Source organism: Lonchura striata, chromosome 12 (assembly GCF_046129695.1).
Source record: "Lonchura striata isolate bLonStr1 chromosome 12, bLonStr1.mat, whole genome shotgun sequence".
Classification (NCBI taxonomy): domain Eukaryota; kingdom Metazoa; phylum Chordata; class Aves; order Passeriformes; family Estrildidae; genus Lonchura; species Lonchura striata.
Window position 1 is genome coordinate 16,257,753 of NC_134614.1, and position 13,530 is coordinate 16,271,282.

Genomic DNA, 13,530 nt, shown 5'->3' on the forward strand with positions numbered 1-13,530 from the left:
GGATTAAAGCAATTAAGGAAAACTGCTGCAGCCTAGCACCAAAGTCAATCCTTAACATGGAAAAGAAACAATGGTGCTTAATGTATTTAAAAAAAAACCAAATTGTGCACAATTATGCTAACACTCTGTTAACTAAATTCTCACTCTGCTGCAATGTATTATTAAAATATCCTTTCTGAAACTGAAATAACACTTTCTTTGCCCCCAGTATAGCAACAGGTCTGTGGTCACTTTGCATTGCTTTCCTGGAAAAACCACTGCAACAAAAGATAACATCCATTCTCATTCTAGCCTAATTTTACCATCAGCTTCTCTTCTCTTCTGGCTTTAACCCCTTGCCAGGTCTGCACTGGATTTTGGTGTGATTTGGTTTGTGCTTACCAACTACCTGCTCCAATATCCTGAACTTTAAAGGGAACAGGGGAGCATTCATTTCATTTGAAGTTTAAGGCAGCATTTTAATTTGGCAAAGAAAAATCTCTCTTTAGAAAATGGCAGCTCCCTGATTGGTTTGTTTGCTTTCCATATCATCAACTCCAAAAAGGTGAATACCCAGGATACCAATGGGGCATGTTCTCCCCACCAGAATGAGTTCAACCTACACTGCCTCAAAGGAGAAGCAGAGGTCTGAAGGCAGTTTTACCTCAGGGCTGGGAATACACAGAAGCATCTGAGCAAGTCTAAGCACCGACAGCATGAACAGGCCTCAGAGACCATGTTCACTTTAATCTTCTTATCAGCAAGTTGTCCTTGGTTGGAGGTTTTTTGTCACAGTCACTTGCCAATGAAGAACCATCAAGGACACAGAAGAACAAATGCTCCATGAGGTAAACACAATAAACATCCTACATGAGGAGCCTTTGCAATGGTCACAAAAATTTGCATCTACTATATTAGAGATGAAATGTAAGTGGTTCCTGGCAGCTAATATATTTTAACCTGGGAGGACAATAACTGTAAAATCCCAGAGGCAGGAAAGGGCAAGAAGCATCAAGAGCAGTGATGGAATGCAGAGAGAGAGCCAGAGTAGAGGGCAATGAGGCTGATCCATGGTATGTAAAATGCCAAATGAACATTTCCTTCCAGACAAAGCCTAGGTGTAAAGGGCATGTGTGTGATCATGAGGGATGGCTGCCTTAATGGCAAACCTTCAACCACTTCTAACTCCTTTCTTTGCTGAGCAAAGAAACAGCTGAGCTGTTTTCATTTCTCTAGATCCTATGGAAGATACCACAATGAATGAAATGGCTCTTAATCAGATCAGATTATGATATACTGCTATCTTAAAGTAAGTGCAGCAACACAGCATAGAGGAAGGTCTCAGAGATTTCAGGTGTCAAATTAATAAATACCTCACAGGGTTGGAAAGGGCAGAAAATATCACAAACAGTGGGGTTTTCACCTAAGAAGATAAATGTGATCATAGGATTTCTGCCAGTATTGATACTGGACCTTACTGACAAATTTGTCAGTTTTGCCTCATGTAGGTCGAGGACATGGAATAAGTTTGCAGGGCATGCCAACATTATCCAGAGGATTTCCAATCCTAATCAGACAAAATATTATGGTCCAGAAAATAAATTATCTGGTTTAAAATAAAAAGGAAATTCATTTGATGGGAAAAAACATTGTTTCAGGTTAACTAAAAATGATTTTTTTGTCCATCCATCTACCATAATTATTGGCACAGTTCTAGGTTCTATTTCAATACTCCCAGTTGGAAATATTGACACACCATTCATCTGCCCTGCCCTGCTGGAGTCACTAAAATATCACAAGACTCAGGAATCAACTGGGAAAGGCTCATACTCCTTGGCTAGGAGAACCTCCTCTGATGCTTGCAGTCAGAAAAGGCAGGATTGGCAAGACCAGAATAAAATCTGAAGCCTACTAGAAAGAATTTATTTGCTGCTGCATCAGGAGATTAGAAAATAAATTTGTACCTGGGAAAACTAGAGCTTTAAAAAAACACCCCACAAAACTACTTAGATTCTATGCTGCTTCTGTCCTTTTCTATGGGTTTAACCATTCAGGGTGAAGACAGAGCAGGGTCTGGCCCCAAGGGGGTTCAGACACAGCAGACTGATCTCCCAGCAGGCTACAATATGTTCCCAGAAGGTACAATATCATTCTGGGGCCAAGGAACAGCCTATTAGCTCTGCATGCCATTAATTTTCATGAATAGTTCAATCTGATGCTCACAGGAGCTGTTGGGCATCTTTCCATTTTGTCTCACAGGACCTGGATGAGGGCTTATTTATCTTTTTACTTCATACCTTGCCTTTAAGCCCTTTAAGCAGCTCAGTGCAGCTGTGCAGGTTTGCAGCCTGTGCCAGGCTCAGTGCCCAGCAGCAGGCAGGATGCTGTCTGCAGCTCGGAGTGATGGCATGTCATACTCAAAGCCGTTCAGGGAGAATTAAACTTCAGGTTTGTTTGACTAAACTTCTGAATTCACCACTGTTCCCCTGTTTTGCCAGCCTGAAGAAACAGCCCAGCAGGTTCTTGACTCATATGCCAAAATGCCTCCTTCATCCTTCCTGGAACTGGAAATGATTACTAATAGGTATTCTTGCTGAAATGATTTAGCATAACGTGCTGAATGAGATCACTAAGTCAAAGTACCTTTTCCTTGAGTGAGTCTCTCACTGCCTGCCTGAATGCCAGAGGGAAAGGAGGATAGCATGAAGCAAATTCTTTTGCTGGCTTTTTATAAAATTTCATAAATTACTGAAGGACTCACAGTAGGAAGTTTCACTCAGCTTCATTAGAAGAGATCCATGATGCAGGTCTGGCAGGCAGAGGAGGATGGAGACACAGGGGTTTGGGTTAACCTCCCTCTTTCACATTTTCCCCCTTTCCAGTGCTCTCCAGTCTAGGCTGGGAACTGCAGGCAGGCAGTGAGACGAGGAGGGCACGAGAGCAAGGCTGCAGAGGGGCTGGGCACTCCTTGCCCTGCATGCACAGCCCTGGATGTGCATTGCTGTGGCAGCTGCCTCTGTTACAGGAGGCTGCAGGCATCAGCTGAAACACAGGATCTGGGGAGGAACAGGGGTGTGCACCACAAAACTCACCTCAGCATGCCAGGGATGCTCAGGGTTTCACTGAGGGGCCAAGCTGCCCTTGCCCATCTCAGTCTGTCAGCCTCAAAATTAACTTATTGAGGTCAGCACTCGTAACAGGAGTGCAGAGTTTTGATTGAGTCTTCCTTTCTGAGAGATTCCCATTGTCTCTGGCCCAGTACAGCTATTACCTGCCAGCCTAAAGGATGATGAATGTTATTTATATTGCAGCAATGGCTAACCACTCAGTGGAGACCAGGGACAGGCTGTGCTATGGACTTTTCAAACACCCACTGAATGAGGCCTGCTCACAGATGCCTGGAAGTGCCAAGACTTTTCAGGATTATGTTCTTGAATGTCTTGGACACGATGACTTCCAACAACTGCAGTGCTTGTGCTGACTGCAACACTGGGGGCTGTTCTACAGTAAAGATGTTCTTTCATACCAAATTCTTATCAGTCACTGAGACATGCCCTCGTAATAGCAAAGAACTCACCTACTTCGAAGCAAGAAACTACTTCATAAGAGGCTTCTAAGTTCCTTGATTAATTAATGTGAAATATAATCTCTTTCAAACCAAACAGAAAATACTGAGGTATAAAGAGTTATTCTAATGGAAGGTTTTCCTAATATTTAGCTGCTATTGTTCTGCTGTCCAAGATATAAAGAATCAATGAATAAGAACTACTCAAGATGAAGATGAGAAAAGCAATCTAGCAATAGCAAAAGATGAAGGGCCTGATCCTATAAAAAAAAAATCCTGTAAGACAAATTTAACTTTGTCAGGCACACACTTGCAGGATTAGGCTTCAAATAATTGCAGAGAAATGTAAGAACTGATAAACTATAGCTTTAGCTTTCCACTACAGTGAGCCCAGAGAGAGGATAACTAACACTTCCCAGGAAATACCCTTCCAAGAAATAGCCCTGCAAAGATGCAGAGGAAATACAAATAAAATATTAAATGCAGATGTTTTTTTTGCTATTAGTGATTCTCTTTGTATCTTGGAAAAATCACACAGTGACTTCTTTCATATGCACTGAGGTAAAAAAACCTAAAATATTAAGTGACACATTCTACCAAGGAATGTCTTAGAGAAGGTGCTGTGAAATAAGTGTCAGGCCCTGTTTTATTCCATCTACAATTAATTTTCCACTACCATAGTTTCAAAAATATATCAAGATATCAGCAGATATTTGTGTCCTTCAGATAGCTGATTAAAATACAAGTGCTAAGAAACACTTTTAATTATACCCTTTACATTAAAAGCTGCTTTAGACAGGGCTGTGTCAGAGGTTCAGAGCCAAAAGCCTGAAGATCTCAGAGCCCAGTAAACAGACTAAGCAGGGAGCAACCTGAAATGCTTTCTTCTGCCTTTTCCATCAGATGAGTGGTCACTCCAAAACTGAATGGGAGAAATTAGGCACACAGTGAGAGACTGCAAGCACTTCCTGGCTGTCTCAATTCTAGAAGTCTCCTAAGAGGAGTGATGTCTCAGCATCTGGGCATTCCTTTCACTGTCAGACACTAAGAGCAGTGGGATTTATCAGCAATCTGCTGAGCATATACAGATGACAACTGCAGAGCCTGGAGAGCTCAAAGGCACTTACAGATAGGAAGGGGCTTGCAAAAGGCATGTTGAGCCAGAGCTGAGACCTGGAGCCTGTGGAAATTGCTCCCAGTTGCTGTTAAACCTTTAGCTATGGTAGCTAAACCAGGCACTGCAATATGCACAATTTCTCCTTAGTGTGCTTTACAATTGCACAGACTGTTTGAGGGAGGCTGATCAGTCTCCATGTCACATTTTACAAGGAAAAGGCCGTTGGGATGTTTTTGGAAGGTGGCCTTTGCTGCCTAAACTACAACTCCATCTATCACTCAAATACATAAAAATGAAGTGTCTTTTATGAACAGGTTTTGGATTTTTAAAGTACAAATTTCACAAAAAAATAGATTTAAAGCTCTCTCCAGCACCCACATCTCACCTAATGGTACTTTATCCCCTGTTGATTTCCAGCCTGTTGCCCCACCATGATCTACATATCTTCCTAAATCTTTTAAAATATCTTCTTGTCAAAAGGAGATGACTTGCTGACATCACATAGAGATGCATTATATCAAAACGTTTTTGCTGTACTGACATAAGCTCCAAATTATTTCCAAAGTCAGCTGTATTTTCACTAATTTGTCCCTTTTTCATTTTTTAAAATAGCTTTATTCGCCTGTGATAGCAAATTTCTTAAGTCCCTCCATCCTCAATCCAGACAGTGATAGAACTCAACACCAAACTTTTTATAGCTACAAATGTGTTTTTATTTCCCTGGCATCCTAAAAAAAACCCCAAATCTTTCTTCAGCTACAGTCTCTACAAAAGTGTGTTAGCTCTGTGGTGCTCAAGAATAGCTAGTTAGACTCTGAGGCTGTACATTCTTTTGCTAAAAGATACATTATCACATCTATGTCTAAATATTTGTGCTTCCTGTTTGATAAAAGCAACACCTACAATTGCTGTAATTGGAAATGACAAAGTAAAAAAGAAATTCTTCTCCAATTTGCCACCCTTTTGCATCTAACAACACTAAATATATAGCCTAGTTCATTAGAGTTTTGCCTGTTTCTTTTTAGCTATAACAAGGGAGAAATAATCATGTTAAAGAAGAAGCAAATAGAATTGTAAATATGACAGAAATGGAAAGAGATTTGATGGGTTGATGCAGCATCTGAAACCCCTTAACATGTGTGAAAAGGAAAAGGTTATAGAACCATACAATGATTTAGGTGGAAACACCTGTAAGATCACTGAATCCAACCATCAACCCAGCACTGCCAAATCCATCAGCAACCCACACCCCTGAGAGCCCCATCTGCACATCTTTTAAATACCTCCAGGGATGGCGACTCCACCACATCCCTGAACAGCCTCTCCCAGTGCCTGACAACCCTTTTGGTGTTAACTTTTGTCTCATTCTAAAACTGCTTTTAACCACCACACCAGCAAGTATTGCCATCATTTACTTCCATTGGATCTCCTCGTTCAGCAGTCTCATTAAGGTTTTATCCTTACTAGTGGAGTTTTCAGGCACTACACTTCATATAACTTGTCAGTAATACGCTTTCTTCTTCATTTTTGCATATTTAAGTAATTGAAAATCTTTAAAACACTCCACCATTTTTTTTTTGTGAGTGGGGACTTGTCATCATGTAGATATCACAAAGGAAAAAATACAAAAGCAGAAAATGTCACGATGTCTCTTTCACGCAGATGGTGTTGCAGTAGCAGTGAGCAAGTTTATATTAATTACTTTCAGAAAGAGAAGGAGATGTCATATTTCAGATAGAGGATCCTACGAAATCCACAAAGAACAAGCCGTAAATTTAACAATAGTGAGATTTTTTCATAGAATCATTATGACAGATGTCAAACTGGGGAAAACTTTTTGTTAATGCCAGTACAATTGTTCATTTAAACAAAAGCCAGTGATTCAGTCACACTGGAACAGCTCATGAGCCGAGCTCTGCTGCACAATCTGCACACATGCAGATATTCCATCTATATGCAGAGTTGCTCTTTAATTTCCATCTTTGGGGTTACCATTTGATTTGTCCAGAGCGGAGCAGAGCCCTACAAAAAGCAGGCTGGAAGGCAATTTGTGATTGAGCTGTAACAAGCTGCCTGTGTTTTCTCTGGTTGGAAGGGGGAGGTTTGGCACCCCAGGCAAGCAGCTGGCATAGGACACCCTCCCTGCATGCCAGGCTGACCGTGTGGTCACCCTTTTCTCCTGTGCCCTCAAAATAAGAGAACACAATTATTTGTAGAGATGGACCCTGTGTGCAGTGACAGACTGAAGTACCAAAAGTGTCAACTGTATCCTCCCTCAGAGAGGGAGCTCACAAGGAAATCCCAGTATAGATCTTGGTGCTGTCACAGAATCTGCGCAAGCAATAAAAATGCATGGTCCCATGGGAGGGCCTGGATCATTAAAGCAATTTAATAACAGCAAAACCAACTCTGAGGAAGAAATGGAGTGTAACTCTTACCTCCTCGTAGACATCATCATTCCTGCTGAAGTCTCCAGCCCTCCTTGGCAGCACATGGACATGAACATGCTGAAAACGTGAAACAAAATAATGGTGATTATCAAGTTCATGACTCTCTTTTCTGAACTGTCAGCATTATTCTCAGCACACACAAGTAACCGTGCACAGGCTCCCACAGCATTATATTCAGAGGAAAATACATTAACCTGTTCCATAACTGTATCTCAACTCTTTGGAGAATATAAAAGATGAAAAACATGAGAGAGCAGCCCTTGTGTATTATATGAGCTTCAGAGTGAAATGCCTGGAAGTTTAGGGGCTCTGTGGAATTATTCATAGTTGTCAGTCAGAGACATATTTAGCCACAGCTTTGAAATAACAATGTCCCTTGGAGCTGAGTGCTGTGGCTTTGGAATAGATGGGAATAAGAAGGTGCTGGAGATGGGATGCAGTGCAGAGCTCGTGTGGGCAGAAGGGCTGGCAGAAGAGGAAAATGCCTCTCACAAGGTTAAAAAGGCTTTAATGCCTCCTTTCATCCCTGGAGGCTGTAGCCCAAATACAAAAAAATGAAGCCTAAGTACAAGACTCATACTGGGGACACACCTGCAGGGACAGAGTGCCAGGTGGCCCAAAACCTGTGAGGCTCAAGGATGATGAGCCCAGTTTGGCAGAGCCTGAAGTGTGTTCCTCTCCTGGCACAGGGCCATTGTCCAGGGGGTAGCAGAGGTGAGGATTGAGCTGCACAGGCAGATTTAGGTTACCCAGTTTGGGAAGCAGGTGAATAATGATGTGTTTTTGTCAAAAGTGCTGATGAGATCTGGGGCAAACAAACAAAACAACACAAATATACGACTTGGCACCTTAGTGTTGTGTTATTGCTATTACCTATTTTTTTATTTTTTCTGACAGTCTGTTCATACCATAAAGGAAGGATAATGCAAGGTCCTCAAGACCCAAACTCTACTGGGAAAAATACTTTTCTGCAGTAAGTTCAGTTACTAACAACATTGGAATGCATTCTTTTATCTTTTTCCTTTTGTCTTTCACTCTTGAGTAAAGAAAAACAACAACTGAGAACAATTCTTCAGGGAAAAAAACCCCCAACACCTAAGTGAGGAGAGGCGAGCAAATAATCTGAGTGATAGATCACATTTATGCATCTTCAGATCTTTTTAGATGGTGCCTAAATCCTTAAAAAAAATTGACTGCATCAGAAACAGCACCAAATGGTTTGCATAGAATTTAGATAGCTTGCACCTGATTCAATTTGATGAAGTAGAAATCAGCTGAAACTCCTGCCCCTCATGGAAGCATTCTCAAAACATGGCTTAAGTCTATAATGAAATATGAAATCAAAAAAGGTTTGCTTAGGCTATTTGTAAGAAAATTCAAACACACCTATATTGTGTTAGCTTCTATTCATAATAACATTTGCTCAGTGAATAAAATGAAAACACAAGGATGTTTCAGTTAATGAAATATTCCAAATGCCACACTATTTTTTTCCCTCAGCTTTACCCTAGAGAAACCGAATATGTGATTTCTTATTCTTATCATTATCCACAGCTTTCAGTGTATTCAGACTGGAGATGAGGGTGAATCTTGAGGGTCAGAAACTGTGTTTTTGAGTAATACATCAGTGATAGTGTTCTGATAGTGTATTATACTAATATATCATAAGAGCGAAAGTGCTCCTGTGATGTATTAGTGCAATGTATCATCTGAACATCACTGCTCCTATGATGTATTGCTCAAAATCACAAAGCAACTTTAAAGATGGTCTTCAGTAGCCCTAGGCCTGAAATTTCACTTCTGGACAGACCTTCAAGAAAAATAAAAGTGTAGATTAAAGTTTGCAGGGATACTGTAAAATTTCACTACTGTCTCACACCTGTTGTTCTCATTAGATTTTAAATTTATTCGTAAGAATAGAGTCAGTTCACCTGCCAGTCAGTTTCCTTCTCTTCTGCTACAAGAAATGATAGTTTTGCTACAAGTATCAATCTGCAGGAATTTCTCTTGATGATATATAAAACCTAACATCAGCTATCAACAACCATATTCCCCAGAAGTTTAGCCACCTTTTAGCATAATTTTTATCTCTGGTGCAGGATGCTCCAGGACACACAGAGTAGAAGATCTGTGTACACCCGTGACAGACGATTTGGAATATCAGAAAACACGTAGGGATGAGCCCAAAGCTCAGTGCAGAGATGCTACACTGCAGATGCACAGAGCAGCACAGCAGGTAATGAATGAGCCTAATGTGATCTTCTACCCAAAATGGATTCTTATGATCATGGAAAAAAAATAAAAAATAATAAAATGTGTTTATGACAGCATATGGGCCACTTGGCATCGGCGGGGATGTTGTCAGGGGTTAGTCACCTTTACTACATGCATTATGTTCTCACACACTGCCAGGCTGCATAGCAGAATCCATCAACTGCATCACAAAACCAATGAATATTCCAAAGGTTTGAGGTAACAACAATTTAAAGGAGAGTAACTTTTTCCAGTCATCCATCTTTGGTTTGTTTGTTTGGTTTTTTTAATTCTGTGTGTGGAAAAGAAATAAATATCTAGACTCTCCCCACTGTTTGTATAACAGAAACAAACAGGATCAGCAGCAGTGTCTCACATATTTCCCTGCTTTTCAGTTTTACCAAGAAATACAAGCAGCACAGAGCTGTGGCTACCAGGCAGTCAGAAACACTGAGCAGGGAGATTTCACACCTTCTCTAATCTGCCTTTCAGCTTCTGCCCTTCTCAGCTCAGAGTGGCTGATATTTTGATTCATTAGGAGATCTTTAATTGATGATTTTTACTTAGTACTATTTGTTACTGCTAAAGCCTCAATCCACCAAGGCACTTAAGCACCAGCTCCATTTCCAACCTGTGAATTGGTTCAGTGGGAATATTCACATCCCAGATGTTTTGTTTATGTCTCAGTGTTTTGCATCCACTGCTGGCTACAGAGTGGTCTCCCTAAATGGCAGTAGCAAAAATAACTTCAAGGTGCCCACAAATTAAAGTTGTTTCCTTTCATTTGTTTTCTAAGCAAAACAAAAACACACATCCAAAAAAAACCATTTGCAACTGACTGAAATATGTCAGATGCAAACAAAACACTGGGACTTTTTTTTTTTTTTAACCAAACAAATAGATATAAGCAAATCTTCCATCACGACACTGCCTGAACAGAAAACATCTAAACATTGACCAAAATTGCCAAAATAAAACAATTTTTTTCCCCAGTTATTGTAGGGATCCTCATGCCTGGTGGGTGGCAGACTGCCCCATCACATTCCAGCAGGCTCTAATCAGTCACTGTTGATGGTATTTCATTTTTTTCCCAAAAAATTGCTTTCCCCTCATTTTGCATAATTTTGATTAATAAGCAAGGAAAGCAACACACAACAGCCAAGACATTTACATGAATGGACCAATCCATATCACCCACATCAGGGCAGAAAAGTGCAGGCACATGCTTGCATTGCTTAGGTCCATCCCCTGCTCATCAGGCACTGCTGGAGGAAGCAGGACACTGCCACACTGCGTGTGACAACGTGAAGACACAGCAGAAATCCCCAGCTGGGGGCCACTGTGTGAGTTAAAGATGCCTGAGCCTTGCTGCTTGCTTCTGAAACTGGGGGCAAGATTTCCAGTCAGGGATGTTTAGAGCAGCAGTAGCTGGAAGGAGGCTGAGGGAGCTGGATTTTATAGGAGCTTCAAAATTAAAATTATTAGACTGACAGTTTTCTAGGGTAGGGACTGCAGATCCCCCTGCTTTGCAATGTAAATAAAATCTCAGTTTGAGAAACTTATGATGGTGAGAATGATCAGGTGATGCAATATCACTCATAAGAGAAATTTTTTTCAAGACCTTTATACCCAGCATGATAAGAACATTAGACTCTTTACTGCAAGGAACAAATCTGTAGTGCCACGGGGAGCTAACAAGCCAGAGCCAGGGTGTGATGCCTCTGGCCTCCCACTGCAGCAAGAGGATGCTCTGATGAGCTCCATGGCATTCCAGTCAGGACTGTGGGAGCACAGGGATGATCATGGGCACGCTGGAGCATGCTCATCCCACCACTGCCAAAATCTGACCATGTCACAGGCATTTGTGGGATTACACAACTAAAGCTGCTCTCCAGTGAACCAGGGCTGCAAAATGCCCAGAAAGTCTCAGCCAAAAGACCTGGAGCTTGTGTTGTTGGAGAAACAAACATTCAGGTCAGGTGAGTTTTACTTCAGCCCTCAAGGCCATGCAGAAAGCAATGTTCCTGCTTACGGCTGGTTTTATATACTGAATTATGGTCAAATAACCAACGTGTCACCACTGCAATGGATTTAAAGGGAAAATACTAGACAAAAATAGACACTGAAAGAGATTTCCCAGGTAGAACAGAATAATGAAGAGCAGATGACCCTGCCACACACCACTGGGGAGGACATGGGCGTTGCCTGCAATAATTCATGGGCATTATGTTGTGTTCACTCAGCTGCTGTGCTGGTTTGCAGAGCAACAACGCTCAGCTTCCAGTTGAAAGGGAGATAATAGTCTGTACATGAGCTGCTCAGCACCCAGGGTCTATTAGCATTAAATGTTCTTACAGCATGAATACAAAAAAGCTGGCAAAAGGTCATGTAACCCTTAGGACCGGGGTGGGGGCTGCCACAACATCGGCAGAGGAAAGGCTGTTCCCCCACATCTGACCTCTCCCTTCATGCAGCAAAACCAGATGCCTTTCAGCAGCTTCATCCTGCCCCTTGTTACTTTTCATTTTTTTCTACAGCAAAGCTTGGCAGCTGTGGGTTTCCAGAGTCTCATGGTGCAGCAGGACAGGAAAAGCTGTGACCTGCTCTGGCTGTGGCCAGGCAGGAGGAAGGACAGGAAGGGAACCAGCAGCTCCAGGCAGCTGGCCAGGAGACACTCCCCAGCCAGTTCACTGGGAAAAGGGATGGTGGTTCTCAGGTAAGACCTCACTTGCTGCAAAGTACCCTGTCCATTACAGAGACAGGGGCTTCCTATGGGAGGCTGTGATAATGCTTCTTCTAAACTACCAGATTAACTGCAGAAATTCCAAACTAATAACCATTCTCCAAGTAAGACTGTTAGTGGGCGATAAAGAAAATCAACCCTAATACAGAGATAGCCACATGAAAAATAGGGCAATTTTGTCCTCTCTGTAAACTGGGCTTCCATGGAGCCCTTATTTGCTATTCTTGATTAAGTGCTCAATTGTCCCTGTTGCAAAGTTATTCCATGGAAAGCCCTGCCTGTATATCCAGAGCTCATTAGCAGGAAGCTCTCCCTCTGCTGCTCCTGAAAATCCAGTGTGTCACCAGCCACAGGCACGCCTGGTACAACTGCTCTTTCTAGGCACTGAAAGCCCACTTTCAGGGCCCTTGACCTGCAAGTCCTGGCAGAGACACCTTTGTGGGAAAACAGTTTCTATTCAGTGAGTATTTATGAGTTCTTGATGTTTGTCCAAGTCTTGAATTGGTTTGAGATGGAGAAACAAATTTAATTTTTTTTAAAAAGTCCTATCCACATTAGGAAAAGAGTTTTGGACAATTAAAACACTCAATTTTCACAGCCTTCAAAATTATTGCCTGCAGTAGTAGTGTTTTTTTTTTCCTCATTTCAGGAGTTCTAAATTAGTCAAAGATAGACCACTTTAAAGGAGCTGATTTTTATAAAATAATAAAATATGACAGGAAACTGCTTGAAACCATTCCTTTCCTACAAAACTGCCCCATTTCTAGGAATCAGTGCTTTCTTTTCCAGCTTTACTAAGGCCTTGTGCACAGGGCTGCACAGATGCAGGCCCTGGGCATCTCCTCCCCAGCTGGCAGCTCTGCCGTGCTGGGGGTGAGGATTGCTCCAAATCCAGGGAGGCTGCATGGCCTGACACACCCCTGTAGCACCTCTGGCTCTGGCTTATTTAAACCCAAAACTGAGGTTTGCTTTTCTGCTGTCTTGAGGAGCATAAGGACGTGGTACAGATGGAAGGAGCAGCACAGACGGCCAGGTTCAAGAGCGGGATGTGGAGGGGAACAGATTGATGCTTGCAAGGGAAAGACAGGGAAATCCATGCCTGTCTCAGAAAGCCCAAGGCAGCAGCACAGGAAACAGCAGAGACAGATGTGAGGATGGACTAGAACAGCCACTGGAAAACACGGAGGGTTGAAGCTGTTGATAGAACAAAGGCAGTGCTCAAAATTTTGTGAATCAAAAATGTTGCGCAAAAAGAGACTGCAAAGAAAGAAAACAAGAAACTGGAACAAGTCTTGGGAGAGAAGGTCACACAGGCCATCCATGTGCTACCAAGCTGGAGTGTGAGGGCCCTTTCACACTTGTGTAAATCTACATCACACTGTGAGCAGTGTACACGCACCCCTAGGAGGAAATATAAAGCTTT

The 13,530-nt window shown here is 42.0% G+C and overlaps 1 protein-coding gene across 1 annotated transcript in view; it reads right to left on the bottom strand.

Moving 5' to 3' along the window:
* The window catches only part of FHIT (fragile histidine triad diadenosine triphosphatase), a 394,257-nt gene that overhangs the window by 77,006 nt on the left and 303,721 nt on the right, over positions 1 to 13,530 (bottom strand). The window contains exon 4 of the mRNA XM_077786027.1: positions 7,100 to 7,168. Within this exon, the coding sequence (XP_077642153.1) occupies positions 7,100 to 7,168 (69 nt within the window). The remainder of the gene's footprint in view (positions 1 to 7,099; positions 7,169 to 13,530) is intronic.